Genomic DNA, 22,227 nt, shown 5'->3' on the forward strand with positions numbered 1-22,227 from the left:
TGGGCACACTCAAACTCAGGTGAAGCACAAGGACAGTGGGTTCCTTTAAGGGGTGGGGGTAGGGGGGAGATTTCTCCAGAGTAGCCCAGATTGGGGTGGGAAGGATGGTCTAGCTCCCATGAGGGGGTCCTAGACTTTCTCCTTCCATTCTGGGAAGCAGGAGGGGAAAGTGGCCAGGCCTAGGGGTCCCCATTAAACCCAGAGAAAAAGGAAGGTCCTGCTAGGATTTGGTGCTCTGTGTTAGGCATTGTGCGACTAACCTGAAGATCAGGGGTTCGAAACCACCAGCTACCGTGCTGGAGAAAGACGGGGCTGTCTGCTCCTATACAGAGGTTCCGTTCTGCAAACCCTAGATAGGACCATTTGAGTCAGGATTGACTTGATGACAGTAGGTTTGTTTCTTTTAAATTTATTCTAGTGTTTTGACTTGGTAGACAATTAGGAAACCCGGAGGAAGGGTGTGTGTGTGTGTGTGTGTGTGTGTGTGTGTGTGTGTGTGTTGCGCACATGCGTGCACAGAGAAAGATGTGCCACTGTGGAGAAAGAACTTTGAACTTGGAGGTATAGACATGGCATCTAATTCTTGCTCTTCCGCTGTGACTTTGGGGATGCCAATTAAACACTCCAGGCGTTGGTTTCCTCCTCGGTGAAATTAGAAATCAGTCCTTGAACCGCCTCCAATATCTCATCTGGCTCTTGAAGGGGTAGACTCTAAAGAAGTATGCTTCAAGCACAGGGCAAGGTGGCTGCTGGGAAGACAAGCTGGTAAAAGTTCAGAGATCACCAAGACTGGGTTAAACCAAAGGAACTTCACATCTTTGGGCACTGATGCCAGCCTATCGGCCTGGGTCAGGGCCGGCTGTGGGCATCTGGCTTCCAGTAGAGCATTTGACAACATCTCCCATGGGCACCGTGTGGGCCCGATGGGCACGTGTGGCTTAGACAGGAGTATAATGGGGTGAGTGGTTCGCCAACAGAGTGATTCCAGGCCGGCTGAGTAGAGCGCTGTCCTTGGTCCTGCCCAGCTTGACCACGCTTGACAAAGCAGTGTTGCCCTTAGCAAACCTTCTGATGACAAAAATACCGTGAGGATAAAATCCTAGTTAAAGGAAGAGAAAGAAAGAAAGAAATTTAGTCAGGACAGAAAGGCGGTTCCAATGAAACGCGTGAAATGGAACAGAGGCATCTGCATTAGTGTTGAAAAGCCCACGGTGCTTGTATGAAATGAGTGGGCTTGGCCCTGGGAGAAAGGTTGTCTTAGCGTTCCACTTAGCTTTAAGCTTAAGATGCGCCACAGCCAGGGATGCGGCTGCCAAAGCAGTGAGTACAGCCTTCTGTGGCCTTCACCGAGGGTGACTGCCGCCCCTCCTCGACCTGTCAATCTGTTGTGGTGCTGTGGTGGCTTATATGTGGCCGCGATGCCGGGAGCTGTTACCTGGCATTTCCAATTCCTGCAAGGTCGCTCCAGGTCGAAAGCCACAGCAGAGCTACCAGACTAAGGCAGAGTAGGAAAAAAGGCCCGAGGATCTACTTGTGAAAAGTATCCGATGACAGTCCTATGGACCGCAGCAGAACATGTTGTCAGGAGAGGTTGATCAGCGCAGGAGGACGTTTTGCTTGGTGACATGGAAGGCGAATGAAGGGGAGGGTGATGGTCGGTCGGTGAGATGGGCAGGTGCAGTAGCCGCAGCAATGGACATGAGCGTGCCATTGGTCTCGAGGGGGGTGCGGGCCTGGGAAATTCAGTACCCTGTTGTGCGTGAGGTTGCCAGTGTGAGTCAGCGCCAGCCGATGGCAGCTGTCTGTCTGTTCTGGTGCCTATGTACCTGAAGCCCCTGGCATAAGGCAGCAGCTCAGGGACAACACTTGGCCGTGGCAGTGAGAGTCCCGAGGAGGGACGTCCTGGTGGGCTGGGGTCATGTGAAGACACTGCAGGCATCAAAGCAAGTTTTAAAATACAGAAGGGCTGGCATGTTAAAAATGAGTTATGCATAGTTTCTACTCTTCCCAGAACAATGAGTGGTGCCAATGTGGGAAAGCGGTCGGAGGGCAAGATTTCAGCCGAGTTGACAAGGAACCGGTACCATAGGGAAATCCTGGATGGCTGGAATACAGCAGTGTTGCGTGGTTGGTGGGCCAGGGGTGAGGCTCCTCCACATGACCCTGCTCCCTGAGGGTGGTGAACATCTCTCCGCCTCCCCCGGCTCCCCACTCCACCAGCATCTAGCTGATGTCATGGCCATGGTGAAAGTTCCCTGCGTGGGTCTGTTCTGAGTAAGCCTGGCTACCAAGAGGTATAAAAACACAGTCCCCCTCTGGCCCCAGAGAGATGGCAGCTCAACAGGAAGAGTATCCCTAGTACCTCAGAAAACCCCACCTACGGCTGGGAGTTAGGAGCAAGCAGGAGAGTTGACTTCACCCTAAGGGGCTGGGTACGTAGGATGTGGGGAAGGGAGAAGGCTTTGGGTCTGTGAATGTTTTTTATAGTGAACATAACCTTACTGGCTGGGGCGGCACAGCATCCCAGTAGCAGTGGGCACAGAAGGTGAGGATTAGCAGAGGGGTAAACCTCAGCCTTCAGCCTGAGTTCAGTTCAGGTCTGCGGAAAAGCTTATTGCCCCTGGCTCATGTATCTCCCCAAGTCAGACATGGGAGCAAGAGAGAAGATGGGGGAGCTGTTATTAAAAGCACAATGCACACTGACAAGAGACTGTGCTCTACTCAGGACAATGAGCTGTGTGACCTTGGGTGAGGGAGTTGCTGGATTTCTGTGGGCCCCCGTGGCCCCCGTGGATCTCTCTGGGCTTTGCACTTGCGGTTCCCTTTACAAGTGTCCGCTCTGCTCATCACTCCTCTACGTGACCTGGTCAGCCCTTCTCTCGCTCTAGGACTTGCCTTAGGCACATCTCCCTCCTCTCTGATAGCTCTCGCTGCCCTCCCAGGCCTGCAGGCAGGCCCTTCTGAGAGGGCCCAGGCATTCCTGCCAGAGCCCTCCAGCTCCGCACCATCAGTTCCTGCTGCACTGACCCCACTCCCCCCACCCTCACCCCACACCTTGAGGGTGGGGCCTGCAGCTTATTCCACATCCTATCTGTGTTAGTCTGGGTATTTTAGAGAAACATATCCACAGGAGCTCATGTATAAGAGAGAGTTTTATATAAAGATTAAGTGCACATCAAGAAAACGTCCCAACCCAGTGCTGCCCAAGCCCACAAGCCCAACATTAACCTTATTTCCGACACCAATCCACAAAGTCCTCCTCCATCTCACAAAACAGACACAATGATGCCGACTGCAGGAGGAAAGCCAAGTCAGTGAGCATGTAAGCATCTCACCGCTGGCAGGGGTCTCCACATGGCTGCTCCAGGACCCAGGGCTGCATCGGGGTAGGTGCATGTGGCCTCTCCTCTGGGATGTCTTGTAGGAAGTGAGCCTTGCCAGCTAAAGCAGGGAACTGGCTAAGGCAGCTGCATCCTGGTCTGACAAACACAAAGCAAAAGACCCAAGAACTATAAAGTCGAGGCTCACCAAGCCATTTATCTCTCTGCCTTCAATTAACCCCACATGTGTTTATCGGCCAGGTTGGCACCATAAGCTACCTACCTCACTATCCTTAGTGCCTATAACGGTGCCTGGTGCATAGAAGGTTCTTCATGGATGAAGAGGGGGCCTCATGACTTGGCAGTCTAAAGCAGGGTAGGAACAGGCATGAAGTGTGAGGCCAGAACCTGGCTGTGCATTTTTGTCTCTACATTTAGATCTCTGCAGAGCTGGGATTTAGGATTGTGTGATCCTGTGATCCCTGCCATTTGCATAGGATCTTATTGACCATGGACTGGGAAATCATTGTCTTCTTAACGCACTAACCTGCCAGTATCTTCAGTCAGCCAGTCCAGAAACCCAAGCCTCTTCCCTCTCACCCACTCCATCCATCGGCAGCTCCCACAGTTCCACCCTCGCCTGCCAGCCCCTGCCCCAGGCCAGGTCACTGCCCCCTTTTTCCTGAACCCCTGCAGAAGCCCGTGGTGCCCTTTCTGGAAAGCGGTACCCTCTCCAACTGATTCCCACACTGCGGTCGAGCTTTCTGGATAAAGTGCACAGCGGGTCAGGAGACTCCCCTGCTCAAAGCCCTCGGTGGCTCCCCACTGTATCCAGGAGGATGGCTTTTCCAGCGCTCCTCACCACCAGCACGCCTGCCCGCTCCTGCCTCAGCCCCATTCTTCTGCCTGGTTTCCTGTTCTCTGAATCTGTGTGCCAGCCTTGGCTCCTGGGTCTTTACTTCCTTTCGTGTCTTTGTTGGGAATACTCAGTCCCACCTCTCCCCCATCCACACTGCACCTGGTGATTTCCGCCCAGACCGTAGGGCTCGGCGCAGGCATCGCCACTGCCTGCCCACTCATTGGGCAAAGCCTGTGTCTTCCCCAAGGCCACCCGGGACCCCTCCAGGAGCCTGCTCACATTATAGTGCATGCGAGGAGCGAGCACAGAGTGGGTCCAGAGTCCTGTACTAGATACTGCCCTGGCCTTGCCCACGGATGTCTTCCCGCCTCCAGCACAGGTGTGGGTGCGTAGCAATACTCAGTGATGAGCGAACACAGCCATGAATGAGCAAGCAAAGGAGTGAGTGACTGCGCCCACCCCTGAGCATCCCTGTTCTCCGGGTGATGCTGGAAGCACAGCCTGGGGACGGGGGAGGGGATGGGCGAGACGGAATAGACCACCTTCTCTCCCTCTCAAGTCTTCTTGAAGGGCCAGCTGAGAAAGGAGGCTGTAGAAAGGATAGGAAGTCCCCAGATGCCAAATTCATTCGGGCTCCCCAGGCACTTTGCACCCTGTGGCTGAGCAGACCCACTGGTGCCCATGTGGCTGCCCCAATACACAGCTCTCGGCACTATCCCAGGAGTCCCTGTGGCCCCGGGCTGCTCCTCGGGAGAAAGCTGAGTCTCAGAAGCCCTCCGGAAGGCTGCTGTGAGTTGCAGTGAACTTGACGTCAGTGGGGTTTTCTGTGTGCTTCCAACCCCCCAGAGGCCATTGGGATGTGGTCCGTAACACCTGACCCTGTTGTCCAGGCCAGAATCCTAGAGGGTAGCTCTGTCTCCCTCTGAGAGCAGCCCCTGCCCCACGGGGCCCCCACCCAGCCTCAGGACCCATGGGCAGCTCTTCAGGGAGAAGTCGCGGCAGTGTTTCCAAGTCACTTTCCCTTTTGGGGTCTGTTTCCTCATTTTCGAAATGAGGTGCTGTCCCACGGCGTCACAAAGACTCCTTCTAATTCTAGCGGTGAGATTTCCGCCAGGGGTGGTGTGGAGGGCGCCGGGGACCCGGTCTACCGAGGATGGTGCTGAAGGCAAGGCACATTGGGAGGCGTCCCTCAGCTCAGCTCCTCACCCCATTCAGTGAAGGTTATTACTCCATTGCCGTTCTGTCCCAGTCCCGGTGGTCCAAACGGCCTGGGCTCTGTCCTCCAGGAGCTCACAGTGTGGACAGTGGACAAGCAACCCACCTGTACTAGCCAGCTCTAAGCCCATGCCAGGCACAGGGCTCGCATTTTCCCACATGAGACCTGATCTCTGCATGCCTGCGGGATAGGCACTATGACTCTCTGCCGCTGGGGAATGAGAAGACCGTGGAGCCCCAGGAACCCCACTAGGAAGGAGTGCGGCGCCCACTTGGACTCCACGGTGCATGACTTTTACCCAGCGCCTTCGTCCGGCTCCTGCCATCCCAGGGCGGGCACAGAGGCATGGAGCTTTGGGGAGGGTTTCCATGCAGGTGTCCTGGAGTGGGGCTGTAGCAGAGACCTAGAAGCTGCTGAGCCACAGAGCGCCTGTCCTGGCTGCAGTCAGGAGCAGTTCCCTCCTGCTAGGCCGACTCCAGGGTTCTGCCTGGGGGAGCACGCAGCACACAGAGAAGACACAAGGCAACCCAAACCGCTCCTGCTGGGCCTCGGAGCCTCTCTAAAGCTCCTCCCCTTCCTTGGACCCCCCTGCTCCCCAGATTAACCTCAGGATGTGCCTTGCCACGTCCCAGAGACCTCTTAATGTGGAGTTGCTTTAATGTCCTTCAGTGCCCTGGATCGAGAAACCTCAGGTCAGAGGAAATCCTTTGCTCACATTTTGGAACACCCCCCCCCCCCCCACACACACACACATACACACCAAGTCTGGCTACCCTAGGTTCCCCAGCGCTCGGCTGGGGTCCCCCTCCGTGCGCTGCTCTTCCTCCCACACTCTGACTTGGCCGCCAGCTCTCATCAGCTCTCATCAGGCTCAGCCTCTGCAGCAACCTGAAAAGAGGGAGCATGTTCTAATTAACACTGAGAGGCTCATTAGAGAGCCCGAGCCCCCAGCCCCCTCCACGGCTGTTCCTGGCAGAAGCTGAAAGATGGCTCTCTTGGGAGGAAGCGAGGCCACAATTACCCATGATTCATGGGGTTTTGAAAGAAGTGAGCTGAGCTGCTCCCTGGGCAGCCAGGCCCAGAGACCGTGCCTCCCCGGAGCCCTCCCTTCCCTCCCACATCCCCTCTCAGCATTCTGGCCTTAGTTGGGAGGGTGGGGAGAGAGGTGGATGGTGGGACTTGGCCAAGGGGGTGGAGCACTGCCAATACCCAAGTCCTAAGAGATTCTAGGGGAAAAGAAGAGATGGGCACTCAGTTCCACACCCAGATCCCGAAGGGAGCCTGGGGTCGTCTCTCCCCTGGGGCACGGAGAGCGTTCGATTTAGTTCAGTGTGACACATATGTATTAAACCCAAGCATGGGCTGAATGGCACAGTGGTAGGCCAACGGCTGCAGAAATAGCTCCTCCTCTCTCGCCTGTGCAGTGCAGGCTGAGTGCTGGATGGCTTCTCATCAGGAGGGTGGCAGTGAGCACAGGGGGTGGGTTGCAGAGCACGGGAAGGAAGTGGTGGGGGTGGGGCCCTGCAGGCTGGGCATGCAGCAGGCAGAGGCTGGGGTGCTGCGAGATGGTGGTGCTGAACTGATTGGAACAAATGGGGATGATGCAAGAATGGAATGCAAATGCCACTCAGCAGTTGTTCCGTGCCAGACACCGCTGGATGCCATACGTGCGTACGTGCGTAAGATGTGTCCGATGTCTCAGAGAGCTTATGCTCTGTTGGAGCCTGGGGGACAGAGGGAGGAGGATGGGCTCGGAAAATATCACAAAGGTCTTGAAGAGAACCAGGGGTCAAAAGAGAAGTGGGAGTTCATATCTGCCATGGGGCCTCAAGACAGGGACACCCCATTGGGTTGGAGAATGGAGAAGGCTTCATCGAGATGGGTCTAGAACCGTGGTTCTCAACCTGTGGGTCAAAGACCCCTTTGGGGGTTGAACGACCCTTTCACAGGGGTCACCCAATTTATAACAGTAGCGAAATGACAGTGATGAAGTAGTAACCAAAATAATGTTATGGTTGGGGTCATCACCACATGAGGAACTGTTTGAAAGGGTCGTGGCGTTGGGAAGGTTGAGAACCACTGGTCTAGAAGGACAGAGAGCTGTGTCCAGGCGAATGGGGAGAACCTTTATCTGGAAGGAAGGGTGACAGGAATGGGAGTGGAGAGGAGCAGGCAATGTGAATAGGCTGAGCACCTGCACAGAGCAGGAGAGCTGTGTGTGTGAGTGTGTGTGTGTGTGAGTGTGTGTGTATGTGTGTGTGAGTGTGTGAGTGTGTGTGAGTGTATGTGTGTGTGTATGTGTGTGTGAGTGTGTGTGAGTGTGTGTGTGAGTGTGTGTCTGTGTGTGTGAGTGTGTGAGTGTGTGTGTGAGTGTGTGAGTGTGTGTGTGAGTGTGTGAGTGTGAGTGTGTGTGTCTGTGTGTGTGTGAGTGTGAGTGTGTGTGTGTGTGTGTGTGTGTGTGTGTGTGTGTGGCAGTCAGGGAAACGGCAGACAGTTGAGCTGATATGTAATGTAGACTTTGGGTAGTAGTAAAGCCTAGGAGGTAGGCTGGGCCACAGTGTTCAGGGTTGGAATGCCAAAAGGAAGTATTTATACTTATTTTGAGCTATGTCCCCGAGAGCTTGAAGCCTGTGTTTACACCTGCACTTTGAGAGCATCGATCAGGGCAGTAGAGGGTGAGGTGGCTGGTGGAAGTGAGAAGGAAACAGAAAGCCAGAGAGGAGGCTCCTGGAGTGACCCAAGTAAGAGAAGATCCAAGTAAAATAAGGGAGAGGACCCCCCCCCCCCCACGGTGACAGTGTGGTGAAAGGGTCAGCGTGACTGCACAAGGCAAGGTCTTGGGGAAGGAGTTTCTGTAGGACTTATGGTAGATAAACACAGCGAACAGGGGCAAAGGGGGGTTGCAAGGACAAACGCAAGGCTCCCTGCCTAGGTGGCAGAAGGAGCAAGGTGCTGATGGGCAGTGCAGAGAGTCACCGAGAGAGCTCGTTTGGGCAAGGTAGACAAAGACAATGGCTTCATCTAGGTGGATCGAAGGGTCCTATTGAAAATTCAGGCCTAGGGATCAAGGTCAGGAATGGAGATTTTGCAGGTTATTCACATCATCATTGTCGTTATCGTCAAAGAGCTACCACCTTTTGAACACCTACGACAGGCCAGGGGCTACAGGCAAGAATTTTAGTCTTCACAGCACCACGGAGGGAGAGGAGATGGGATTAGCCTCATGTAACACACAAGGAAACAGAGGGTCAGAGAGTTAAGAAACCAGGGCCCAAAGACAAGCAGCGAAGAAGCAGCCAGCGTGGAACTCCCAGTGTTCTTTGCAGCTCTGCCCATCAGCCCATTTAAGCAGAGTGACGGCTGCCAGCGGATGCGGTTCTCTGAGAGAACGTGAACAAGAAGCAAGGAGCCATTAACTTGGGGAACATCATGAGGGCCGGACAGCCCAAAAGGTGGTACCTGAGATTAGTCCCCCTTTATGAGTTAACTGTGAGCTGTCGGGGGCTGCTCTGGTGCATTCCAATGACATGGCAGTTGTGGAGAGGGATGTGCAGAAACAAACGGGGAAGGTCATCGGAGATGCAGCTATTGTTCTCGCCTCATCTGGAGCAAAGAAAAAAAAATGCTCATCTCAAGGACACAATTAGTTCAAGGAACTAATAAACCAGGCTAAGGGCAGAAAAACAAGACGGGAGCCTGGCCACTACTACCAACCTCTCTGATCAGGAGCCCAATAGAAAGTCCTGGACCGAGCAGGAGGATAATCTCAAACATCGTTCAAAATAACCCAAAAGACCCTACTTCCTGGTCTGACGGGGACTGTGGCCCTGAGACAGCATCTTTCAACCCTGTTCTGAACCTCCCTCCAGGGGCCACCTTTCAATCAAACAACAGACTGGCCTGTAAGGTGAACAGCACACCCACTCCTCAGAGAGATCAGCATATGAGACCCACGGGTCTAGAGGCAAAACCAAGTTCTGTCCCCAAAACAAAGTTCCGAAGGAGGAAAGGAAGGATGGACATAGGAACCCAGTGAGGAAGTGTGTGTGTGTGTGCGTGTGGGGGGGCACTATTTGATCAAAGAGATTGCCTGAAAGACAGTGCGTTAAAAATTGTCGAATGGAAAACCCAACTCTGCAAGCTTTCACTCAAACCATAATAAACCATTCAAATAAATAGTGAGGAATTTTAAAAGGGCACAAGGAAAATGTAAATGTGCAAGGTGGAAAATGAAAGGTGGAATCTACCAAACTTGTCACTAGCCCACTTCGGTAGTTTGTGGCCAGAATACAGGACGAAAGACCCAAAGGGGCGCTATCGGTTAAGGAGATGTACGGGAACCCTACCTGGGATGGGCCATGAGAGTCACGGAGAGGGTCAAGACAGCAAGAATGTCCAGAGCGACAGACAGGAGAGAGGAGGAAGGTTGAGGACGGAGCCCTGGGATGCAGGGATTAGAAGATGGCCGGCCACTTTCCTGAGAGCCATTTTGAAAGACCGGTGAGAGCCGAAGCCAGGAGTCTGGGCCTACGGGGTTGGATCCAGCATCCATTCATGGAATGAGACAGAGGGCATTGGGTACTCCTCTAAGGTGTTGTCTGGGAAAGAGAAAGAGATTGGGCCAGTGAGTCCAGTAGAACCTGGGGAGATCTGGGAGGGCCTGCAGGGGGTGAAGAGGGCCCAAGAGAAAGGTGGAGGTGGGAAATGCAAACAGGAGGGAATGAGAGGATGGAGTGAGCTCACTGAGGAGGCAGCAGGGAGATCCAGAAAGCTGCGGGCCAGATAAGGGAGGGGGGAGAGTCACAGAGACGAATTTGGAATGAATGCTTTCATTGATTTAATACGTAGTCATTGAAGGTCTACCATGTGCCGGGCCCTACCCAAGCATGGAAGATAAAGCAGTGAGTCAATGGGGTTATGGTCTGGGGGAGGGCTTGATTAGGCAGCTTTAAGAATTCAAAATCCAGTTTTTCCCTCTGCTTGCCTGAAGCATGGATATTGGCCAGCAGAAGGAACCTTCTGGAGTGATATCAACGAGCCTCTAGTCCCTATTCAAGAAGGAGACATGCCAGGGGGATGGATCCCATTACCATCCTCAGACGACAGGCTCATACACCTTCTTTCTGTTGCCAATTGCATCTCGGAACCTGAAAAAAGATGACCGTTGGGCCTGGAGTTTCTCCAGAGGTCTGAAGAGGCCAGGTGATGAGAAGTCCATGTGCGCTTAGGGAGGGATAAAAAGGTTATAGACAATAAGAGGAACGGGGTGGGGCAGTTAAGTAATCAGTACCACCTCCTCTATACTCCCCCCTTGAGACGCTTTTCTTCAGAACCAAGGCCAAAGGCCCATTTGCAGCCTCAGGGAACCTGCATGGAGACCAAGCGGAGTCACAGTGTTCTCTCCCTTCCAGAGTGATTTTGCAAAAATAGGAACAGAATATCTTTGCAGCGGACAACTGGGCCTCTCCGAATCTCCTGGGCGCCTGAAGCCACTGGCAGATCAGGGTACATGAGATAAAGTCCACCGTATCCACCTGGTAAAAGATCCCTCGTGAGGCAGTGCTTCAGCTCTCAGCTGGGAACGGAAAGGTTGAGGGTTCAAGCCTACCCGTTGCTCTGTGGGAGAATGATCTGGCTTCCATGAAGGTGCACAGCCTTGGAAATTCCATAGGGGCCATTGTCCCTCTGTCCTATAAGGTTTCAGTGAAGTTTATTCACCTGGGGTGTGGGCAGAATTTTGAGACGGTGTCGAGGTTTCTGCTCCCCTCACCCTCTGGTGTACGTACACATCCTGCATAATGCTCTCCTCGAGTGTGCGCAGGACTAGCGAATAGGGCGGACTTCATTCAGCCCTATGATTGCGCAACCAATTAGTTGACTTTGAGTTGATACAAAGGGAAATTGTCCTGGGAGACCTGGCCTAATCAGGCCAGCCCTTGAAAAGAAGCCGAGGTCCTCTCCATCAGAGAGAGCCTCTCCAAGTGGACACAAGGGAGAACCTCCCGTGGTGCGGTCAGGTGGCAGGGAACAGCAGGCAGACTCTGGGAACGGAGTCTCAGCCCTACAACTGCTCACAAAGGAGTTCTTCCACGTGGCCTGGCCTTGAAGAATGCCTAAAGGCCTCTACAATCAGAGGATTGTGACGCCACCAGGAGAGCTTGCTGCCTCCTGCTGAAGGGTTCACAGAAAGGGGGGAGAACCTCAGTGAGATCAGTTGACACCGTGGTTGCAACAATGGGCTCAAACAATAGCTATTGTGAAGCCACCACCACCACCTCCCCCACCAAAACCACCACCACCACCTCCACCACCAAAACCACCACCTCCACCTCTACCTCAACCTCCACCACCACCACCTCCACCACCAAAACCACCACCACCACCTCCCCCACCAAAACTACCACCACCACCTCCACCTCCACCACCAAAACCACCACCACCACCTCCCCCACCAAAACCACCACCACCACCTCCCCCACCAAAACTACCACCACCACCTCCACCTCCACCACCACCTCCACCACCTCCACCTCCACCACCTCCACCACCACCACCACCACCTCCACCTCCACCTCCACCACCTCCACCTCCACCACCACCACCACCACCTCCACCTCCACCACCACCACCACCTCCCCCACCAAAACCACCACCACCACCTCCACCTCCACCACCACCACCACCTTCCCCACCAAAACCACCACCACCTCCCCCACCTCCACCACCACCTCCACCACCTCCACCTCCACCACCTCCACCACCACCACCACCTCCCCCACCAAAACCACCACCACCACCTCTACCTCAACCTCCACCACCACCACCTCCACCACCAAAACCACCACCACCACCTCCACCACCACCACTACCACCACCTCCTCCACCTCCACCTCCACCACTACCACCTCCACCACCAAAACCACCACCACCACCTCCACCACCACCACCACCACCACCACCACCTCCACCACCACCTCCACCACCAAAACCACCACCACCACCTCCACCACCACTACCACCACCACCTCCTCCACCTCCACCTCCACCACTACCACCTCCACCACCTCCACCACCAAAACCACCACCACCACCTCCATCACCTCCACTGCCACCTCCACCACCTCCACCACCATCACCACCACCTCCACCAAAACCACCACCACCTCCACCACCTCCACTGCTACCTCCACCACCACCTCCACCACCAAAACCACCACCACCACCTCCACCACCTCCACTACCACCTCCACTACCACCTCCACCTCCACCTCCTCCACCTCCACCTCCACCTCCACCACTACCACCTCCACTACCACCTCCACCTCCTCCACCTCCACCTCCACCACTACCACCTCCACCACCTCCACCGCCCCTCCACTGCCACCTCCACCACCTCCACCAAAACCACCACCACCTCCACCACCTCCACCACCTCCACCTCCACCTCCACCACCACCACCTCCACCACCAAAACCACCACCACCACCACCACCTCCACCTCCACCTCCACCACCACCACCTCCACCACCAAAACCACCACCTCCACCTCCACCTCCACCACCACCACCTCCACCACCACCACCACCTCCATCACCACCTCCACCACCTCCACCTCCTCCACCTCCACCACCACCAGCACCTCCACCATCTCCACCACCACCTCCACCACCAAAACCACCACCACCACCTCCATCTCCACCCCTACCACCACCACCAAAACCACCACCACCTCCACCACCACCTCCACCTCAACCTCCACCACCACCTCCACCACCACCTCCTCCACCACCTCCATCACCTCCACCACCACCAACACCTCCTCCATCTCCACCACCTCCACCTCCACCACCACCACCACCACCTCCACCACCACCTCGACCACCTCCATCACCTCCACCACCACCACCAACACCTCCACCATCTCCACCACCTCCACCACCACCTCCTCCACCTCCACCACCTCCACTACCACCACCACCTCCACCACCACCACCTCCTCCACCTCCACCACCTCCACTACCACCACCACCTCCACCACCACCACCTCCTCCACCTCCACCACCACCTCCACCACCTCCACCACCACCTCCTCCACCTCCACCACCTCCACTACCACCACCACCACCACCACAACCAACTCCACCACCTCCACCACCTCCACCACCTCCTCCACCTTCACCACCTCCACCACCTTGTGAAATGCAGATACTTTGGGGGCGAGGGGGGGTGGATCATATAGGGAGCCATGTTGACCATTTCAACATTCAAGTGAATACATATTTTGTCTCCAAAGAGTAGGGTTGGATATAGAGGGAGAAGTTAATTATGTCACTAGATTTGGAGATGGGCCCTCAGGGGCAAGGCTGGAAGAGCTGAAAGGAAGGCTGCAGAGGCCCCATTTTCCCTGAGGCTATAGCAATGAGGTCTCCTGGGCCAGCTGTGGGGCATCATCCGTTTGTACCTAGGGCCTGTGAGAGGCGATCATTCTAGGAGAGGGGAGAAGGAAATGGATTGAAGTATTGGGTTGAGGGATGAAATCTGGTCTTTTTATCTACACCCCTCTGTACCCACAGTCTCTGGGGACATGGGCGTGAAGGTGTGATTCTTGTCTGGAGTTGTTACACCGACTCCTTCCATCCTAGTTCTCAGTTAAGGAATGACATTATATCTAAGTGTACTGGATGGCTTGTATAGGACATAACTTCATGGCACAGGGATATCTATTCCCAGTTCCCAAATTTCTCTAAAAACTAATCAGAACCCACAACATCACCACTAAGTACACTTCCTTAAGATAGCCCATGTCAAAAACAAGTAATCAGATTGATGTGAAGGAGTGTAGACAAAGTAGAGACCCAAAACTCACCTGTAAGATAATTGGACAGTCCCTCACAGAAGGGATGATACATCAGGGTGCAGTATAGCACTGATGAAACACATAAATATCCTCTAGTTCTTTAATATTCCTCCCCTTACAATTAAGGTCTTAGTTCCACCTCATGAATCTTGGGAGACCTGTGTGTGTTCATTTATATAATTAAGGTAGTTCGATGCATGAAATCCAAGACAGATAAACCCTTCAGAAATAGTATGGGAGTAACAATTCCCTGAGGGTACAGGAAGAGGTTGGGGAGGGGAATCGATAGCAATGATGACTGTATAACCCCGCTCTAGAAGAACAAATAACAGAATTGTAGGTGAATAGATAAACTGGATGGTGTAAGGTATGGGGGAACTAATATAATAGGGTTCCTGGGGGAGAGAGGGGATAAAGGGGAGCTGATATCAAGGAGTTCAAGAAGAAAGAAAATATTTTGAAAATGATGGTGGCAGCAATTTACAATTATGCTGGAGTTAATTGAATGATGGATTGTGAGAACATCTTCAAGACATAAAGTTATTCATATCTCCCAATAAAATTTTATATTTTTTAAAAAGCTAGCCCTTGTCCCTTCTCTACATGCAGAAGGCGTAAGTTAGCGAGGGGGCACAGTTACAGGCCATGGACTACTCACGCCCAGGGTGCTTTGCTGAGCGGTTCTGGTACGGACACAATAGTGAGTGTGTGGCCACTAAAATGGGCGGGAAGCGCAGACAGGGAGCAGGGCGGAGCGGACATGGAGTCGGGTCTGCCGAGGTGAATGCTACTCCCCACCAACCAAGCCCTGCCCTAATTGGATGGCAAAAGGGGGTCTTGAATTCTAGACCACTGCTCCTGTGGCCTAGAGAGAAGCCCACTCCCCCCTCTCCCCTCCCCAAAGCAAATATCTATCATATACTGGTTCTGTAATGGCTCGTGAACGGTTCAGTCTAGGAAATGTCAAGGCCACCGCCACGTGAGACAGCTGCGAGCTCTGTAAAGCAGGAGAGTGCATTTCCGTCATCAGTGCTGTTTCCCAGAAGCTGGCGTCCTTAGAGGCAGTGCTCGGTTGACATTGGCTGAACTTGATTGATTGAATAGGAAAAACAAATCCGATGAAAATAAACATGAAATCGCTCTTCCTCTCCCTTCCTCACCTGCTCAGTTTTGTTTTCTTTTTCAAGAATTTTTATTGTGAAGTGGGTGAAGGAGGACAGAGCAGGGCGTCCGTTTAAAGGCAACAGTTCACACAGTTTCATCTCCCTCACTGCACTCTCCTCCATGTAAGCTCGCCTGTGGCCCCTCCTCCCCATGTTTCCTGTCTCCAACCCTCCTCCTTTCCTGATCCTTCTGAACCGGGCCCCGTGAGTAAATGTCGCCCCGTCGATCCCCAGTGGTCCAGTACTCTGGAAGGTGTGCAGACCTCAGTCGTGTTATTGTTCCCCTTTAGACCTGCCTGTTGTTTGGCTGAAAATGGAGGCCCGGGGGCGAGCTTGGTTTCAGACTCAAAGGGTGACCAAGGGCCAGCATCCTGAAGGTCCCCCAGTTCTTCTTACCTATCCAGCAAGCTCGGTATTGTTCATGATCTTGACTTTCTCGTCCACTCTCTTCAGGACCTTCTAATTCAAGCCCTTTGGTCTCCAGTTGGGTGTGGTGGCTGGGCACCATCTCGTTGTTCTGTTCTGGGGGTCGAGACCACTAGACTGATGTTCATGTGGCCCATTGGTCCGTTGGATTGATTGGAGAAACCCACTCTGGAGACAGTCATTCACCTATAGTCCACGTATCTCCTCATTCTGTTCACACTTATTGCCCACGTACCGGGTCCTAGTCCTGGCTAGGCACAAGGCACAGAGAGATGATCAACTCTTGTCATGTTTCCAAGGACAGGATCTGTCCTAACGCCAGGCCATGAGTTCTGGCAGGGAGCGCAGATGAGCGACAGGGGCAGCAAGTTTTCATTTCTTCCTCTTCCTTGGCATTTCTTTTTAATTGTCAAAAATTACTTTCAAAGATACACAACAATGGAATGATGTCATGAGTTCCCTGATGCCTAACCCCTGACTCCCGGCGCCAACTCTCTCATGAGCATTCTTATTCATCTGAATAATCTGTGTCTGTCATCTGCTGCGGCCCCAACTTTTTGGATGAAACCGTTTTGAATGCAAGTGGATGGTGCCGTGAATCTCCCCCATCAGTTCTTCAGGGTGCATCTCTGAGAGGAGCATCGGGTAACAACCAGCGCAGCAGCAGTGTCTGATCCCCGCGGCAGTAGCTGCTGTCTTGGGGACCTCACCAATCACCTATCGACCATTAGATTCGCCAAAGGTGGAGCACCTCTCTCGAACTTGATTTTCTTACATGCTAGGAGTTTATAGACCTGAGCACCCCCCCCCCCCCCCCGATCCTTCCAGCTGTGTATTCTGGGCCAGATCATAGTCCGTCCAGGCGATCCACCCCGCCCCCCCACTGATGGATGTCCATGACTCCTTACCCACCGGAGCTCCTTTTCTCGCCCCACCCCCGCCCTGTCTTGTTGCAGATTGAAATGCTAGAACACAAGTACGGGGGCCACCTGGTGTCCCGGCGCGCCGCCTGCACCATCCAAACCGCCTTCCGCCAGTATCAGCTCAGCAAGAACTTCGAGAAGATCCGCAACTCGCTCCTGGAGAGCCGCCTGCCTCGGCGGATCTCCCTGCGCAAGGTGCGGGCGCCCACCGCCGCGGAGAGCCTGGCTGCGGAGAAGGCGCTCATGGAGGGCTACGGCCTCATGGGGCTGCCGCTGGTGCGCTCGCCCTCCCTGCCGCCCACCTTCGCGGGCACGCTCACCGAGCTGGAGGACTCCTTCACGGAGCAGGTGCAGTCCCTGGCCAAGTCCATCGATGACGCGCTCAGCACCTGGAGCCTCAAGACCATGTGCTCCCTGCAGGAGAGTGGCGCCTACCAGCTCCACCAGGCGCTGCACGCGGGCGCGGGGCCGCCGGGCCTGGAGGCCGAGCTCCGGGAGGCCGAGGGCGCCGGCCCGGGGCTGGCAGAGGAGGCCGCCGAGGCCGCCGGCCTGCCCCCGGGCCACAGCGGGACGCTCATGATGGCTTTCCGGGACGTCACGGTGCAGTTCGCCAACCAGAACATCTCCGTCTCTTCCTCCACGGCTCTGTCTGTGGCCAACTGCCTGGGTGCGCAGACCACGCCGGCCGCCAGTTCGGAGCCCGCTGCCGGCAGTGCCGAGCCGGGCGAGGCCACGGAGCAGGTGGCCTCTGCGGTCCCCGCCGCGGGTGGTGGCGACTCGCCCGCAGAACACCCGTGCGCAGAGGCAGAGGCAGAGGCAGAGGCGGGGGCCGGCGGGGGCCTGCACGCTGCGGACCACTTGGAGCCAACCGAGGCCCAGCCGGAGGAGGCAGAGGAGGAGGCAGAGGAGGGCGAAGTGGGGAAAGGGACAGAGGTCGAGGCCGAGGTTGGCGACAACTCTGAGCAGCTAAGCAGCAGCAGCACGTCCACCAAGTCGGCCAAGTCCGGCTCAGAGGTGTCGGCCGCGGCCTCCAAGGAGGCCCTGCAGGCCATGATCCTGAGCTTGCCGCGCTACCACTGCGAGAACCCGGCCAGCTGCCAGTCGCCCACGCTCTCCACCGACACCCTGCGCAAGCGGCTCTACCGCATCGGCCTCAACCTCTTCAACATGTAAGTGTGTGTGAGGGGGGTGGGGTGAGGGAGGGACCTCTTTTTACCAACCAACCAGATGCCCCCAGAATTCAGCGTAGAACTGGGCGTTCCCTGGCTGTGACCTTTTGGAAGGGGAGCAGCAGTCCTTCCTTCGGTGGTACTTGTGGGTGGATTCAAACCACCAAACTTTTAGGAACATACTCCTCACCAGGCCGGGTTCCAGGTCAAGGGGAGCATCACTCCAGTACCCTGGCTGGTGGCATTTGTGCTACACCCGGTCCCTGAGAGAGTGTTTAGGAAGCACACGTTTTGAAATGTTTATTGAAATAATAATGTTTTCGGTGAAGAATTCCACAGCTGCTTAGGTTCCCACCTGCCAACTAGAGACGAGAGTGTACACAGGTGGTGCCAAGCAGAGGCAGGGCTCAGACCCTCATCCCATTGACACATAAAGTACACATAAAGCACTCATCTTCACACACACACACACACACACACACACACACACACACACACACACACTGCCCTTAGAACTCTGAGACAGGAAGTACTGTAGCTCTCCTGTCCACAGCTGTGCTCATGGATTCATTCAACTGAAAGTTCCTGAATGCCCACAAAGATGAGTGAGACAGATCCGGTGGTTTCCAGAAGCTTCCATTCCAGGGGGAATAGCTCCCATATATAGCGTAGTCCTCTGCAATCTTTTCAGCAATATCCAGCGATGCTGTTGGCTGCGTTGAATTGACTCCAACTCATTGTGACCCCGTGTGACAGGGCAGAGCTGTACCATCGGGTTTTCCTTGCCGTGGCCTTTATGGAAGCGGATCACCTTGTCTTTCTCCTGAGGGGTGGATGGCTGGGTTCGAGCCACCGACTTTTCAGTTAGCAGCTGAGTGCTTGGCTGCTGTGCCACCAGGGCACCTTACCCAGGACTAAAAGAACAAACTCACTGCCCCCGAGTCCATTCAGACTCGCAGTGAGCCTATTGGTCAGTGTCGACCTGCCCCTGTGGGTGTCTGTGGCTGTGAACCTTGAGGCCGGCAGAGAGCCTCATCTTTCTCCCAGCGAGGGACAGGTGGGTTTGAACTGCCCATCTTCCTGTTAGTAGCCCAACTTGTAACCCACTCTACCACCAGGGTGCCTCTCTAGACGTTACTGAGCTATTTTTCAGAAAAGGAGGCGGGGTTCACTCAAATAAGGAGACTTTCCCATGATGAAACAGCGAGTAAGTGTCAGGGTTCTGGGAAGCCACGGCCACTGTTTGCCCCGGTATGCACAGTCCCCCAACCCCTCTCCAATCCACAGCAGCCCCACTGTGTGCCCACAAATGCTCACACAGAAACACGAATCCCCCAAGACAGCTATGCTCAGACGGTCCGGAGTGAAAGACCAGTTTGTTTTCCCCCAACAGGTTTCAGGCTGGCACTTTTGGAAAATTCAGGGGGGGGAAAATGAAATACTAGAAAAACAATCACATGCTTGGCTGTCCCCAAAATGTCAAGTGCTATAAAAGGTTCTAGACGCTTACCCTCAATTTCTGTACTTTCCTCCTTCATACCAGCAAGAGCCGCTCAGGGAGCAGCGTGGAGGTGGTGAAACAGCCTGGGCTCACGCTACACTTTCCTTCTCCCCCCCTGCCCCGCACCCCTAGAAACCCGGACAAGGGCATCCAGTTCCTGATCTCGCGCGGCTTCATCCCGGACACCCCGATCGGGGTGGCCCACTTCCTTCTCCAGCGGAAGGGCCTCAGCCGGCAGATGATCGGAGAGTTTCTGGGCAACAGCAAGAAGCAGTTCAACCGCGACGTGCTGGAGTGAGTGGCCTGCGTCGCTCCTCTGGCCTCCAGAGGCGGCTCCCCTCAACCATGCCCGTCCCTCCCTTGGCCCAGGGAGTTGGGGGGGGCGGGGTCCTCTGCCAGGGAAGAAGGAATCAAAAGAAATGAGCCCAGGACCAGGGAAGTTTGGCCGATCTCCCAGAATTCTTGGCGGTAGTGCCAGCAACTTCCTGATTGGCCAGGGATGACAGACTGACTATCCGATGGCTCGATGAGCCTTGGTTTCCCTCATGAGCCAAGAGGTAGAAAGCGAAAATGTAAAACCACTGTCATCGAGCCCCTTCTGGCGCATAGTGATTTTTTTAGGACAGGGTAGACCTACCTCTTTATGGGAAGAGAAAACCTCAGCTTTCCACCCCAGAGTTGTTGGTGGTTTCGAACTGCTGACCTTGTGGTTAGCAGCCCAATGTGTAGCCTATCAGGACAACCAAGACATAAAGAAATGGTCAGAGAGAACAAAAATTTGATCCTCCTTGTCAACCCACGGTGCAAGAGGAAAAGCTGGGGTGGAAAAGGGTTGTCCCCTCAGTCCACCCTCTCCCGGCCACCCACATGTCCCCAGATCCCTGAAGATGCTGCACACTTCCCATGTAAAAATTGTTTCCATTAAGGCCATGGACAACTTAAGACACAAGAAAAGAGAGTCGGAAGGAGACGTATTAGAACATGAAAATACTGTAACTTTATGAATCCACAACGATAAAATGACTGGCCAAAATCACAGCAAAAAAAGCAGGAGTGACTCAGCCCCCGGTGGGTCTGTCTCGCTCACTGCCTGTCATGGATGCTCCCCTGCTGTCCTCAGCCCCGAGAACGCATGGCTCCCTCTATCCCAGCTCACCAGGCCGAGCATGTGACCTGGAGACTCAGGCCAGGGCCACAGCCTGTGCTGGGGACAGTGCTGGACTGAGGTCAGGGCTAGCAGCTGAAGTAGCAGCTGAAGTAGAAGTCCCCAGCCAGCCCAGGGGTGATGAGGTTGGATTCCCAGCCCGAGGAGGCAGGAGGAAATGTTGGTGCTGAGTGAGGGGACCCAGAGGCTCCACCTGTGTGTGGCCGCTCGTTCCTTGTTTGTTGCTCTGGGAAAACCCTCTCTTTTTTAAAAATCATTTTCTTGGGGGCTGGTACAGCTCTGATCACAATCCAAACATCCATCCATCATGTCAAGCACACCTGTACATATGTTGCCATCATCATTTTCAAAACATTTTCTTTCTACTTGAGTCCTTGGTACCAGTTCCTCATTTTTCCCTCCCTCCTTCCCTCCCTCCTTCATAAACCTTTGATAATTTATAAATTTTTTTTTCATGTCTTACACTGGCCGCTGTCTTCCTTCACCCACTTTTCTGTTGTCTATCCCCCTGAGAGGGGGTTATCGATAGATCATTGTGATTGGCTCCCCCTTTTTCCCCCCACCTTCCCCTTCCCCTCCTGGTATGGATACTCTCAGTACTCCAATGCCTGGAGGGGTTTATCTGTCCTGGATTCCCTGTGTTTCCAGCTCTTATCTGTACCAGTGTACATGCTCTGGTCTAGCCGCATTTGTAAGGTGGAACTGGGGTCATGATAGTGGGGGAGGAAGCATTCAAGAACCCGAGTGGAGTTGTATGTTTCATTGGTGCTATGCTGCACCCTGGCGGTGGAAAGCGCTTTCTGTAAGGCCGTGGTTTGCTCATCTGCAGAGTGAGCAGTTTGGGTTGTATGATCTCAGCGGCCCCTCGGGGCCCTGGACCTGTGGCCTTTCCTGTTCCTCAGGGCACTGCTGCCCACTGGCACCAGGTAGAGTCACCCAACCCCAGGCCCGGGGCTTGGCTTTCTCACCCTGCCATCCTTAGCCTCCAGGACCTCTCTGGAAGTCATGCAAGAGCCAGGTGGTGATTGCCTAATCCGCAAGGTAAGCACGGATTTACATACGCTTGCCTACAAGTCTGTAGTGAACAACTTCAGATGGCTTTGCACAGCTTCCTGTGCTTGCCTTGCTCTCTGGGCACTCCGCCCCTGTCCGAGATGGTCCATTTGAAAAGGGCCATTGATTCTGCAGGAAGGTGCTAAGGGCTTGGGAGAGAGACAGATGACAGCCATCCTGAGAAGCCGGGTCTCGATGTGGTGGAGGAAAAAAAGGTGAAATTGTTCACTGTAGATTCATCAGTAAGCACAAGTAAGCCCACGCTTTCCTTGCTTATTAGGTAGCCCAGCACTACCATTCATCATTCATTCAAGAAACACTGAATGCTCACCGTGTGTTGGAGTGGGCTGGGCTGGCATCCATGCAGGGGGTTGCGCTTTTGCTCATGGCTCCAGGGAGCTTATGGACCCAGGCCTCCATGGTAAGAGATGGTGAGGAGCAGGTTGGGAAGAGAGTCCCTCCAGATGTACGCTGGGTTTGGGGAGGTTCATGTGCACAGTGGAGTCCTGGCTCTGCCCTGGGGAATGTATCAGTCCCTCCTGCTTTGCTCTGCAGTCACCAAGGCCCCTGGGTCC

General features: G+C 54.4%; 1 protein-coding gene across 2 annotated transcripts in view; it reads left to right on the top strand.

The window, feature by feature from the left end:
- IQSEC3 (IQ motif and Sec7 domain ArfGEF 3) overlaps nt 1–22,227 on the top strand; it is a 122,945-nt gene that overhangs the window by 70,128 nt on the left and 30,590 nt on the right. The window contains exons 4-5 of one of the 2 annotated variants that reach the window (XM_075553146.1): nt 16,798–17,933; nt 19,567–19,728. In XM_075553146.1, coding sequence (XP_075409261.1) covers nt 16,798–17,933; nt 19,567–19,728 — 1,298 coding nt within the window. Of the gene's footprint in view, nt 1–16,797; nt 17,934–19,566; nt 19,729–22,227 lie in introns of those variants that run through there. The other variant, XM_075553147.1, reaches the window with a different exon arrangement.

The sequence above is a fragment of the Tenrec ecaudatus genome, chromosome 6, assembly GCF_050624435.1.
Source record: "Tenrec ecaudatus isolate mTenEca1 chromosome 6, mTenEca1.hap1, whole genome shotgun sequence".
Lineage (NCBI taxonomy): Eukaryota > Metazoa > Chordata > Mammalia > Afrosoricida > Tenrecidae > Tenrec > Tenrec ecaudatus.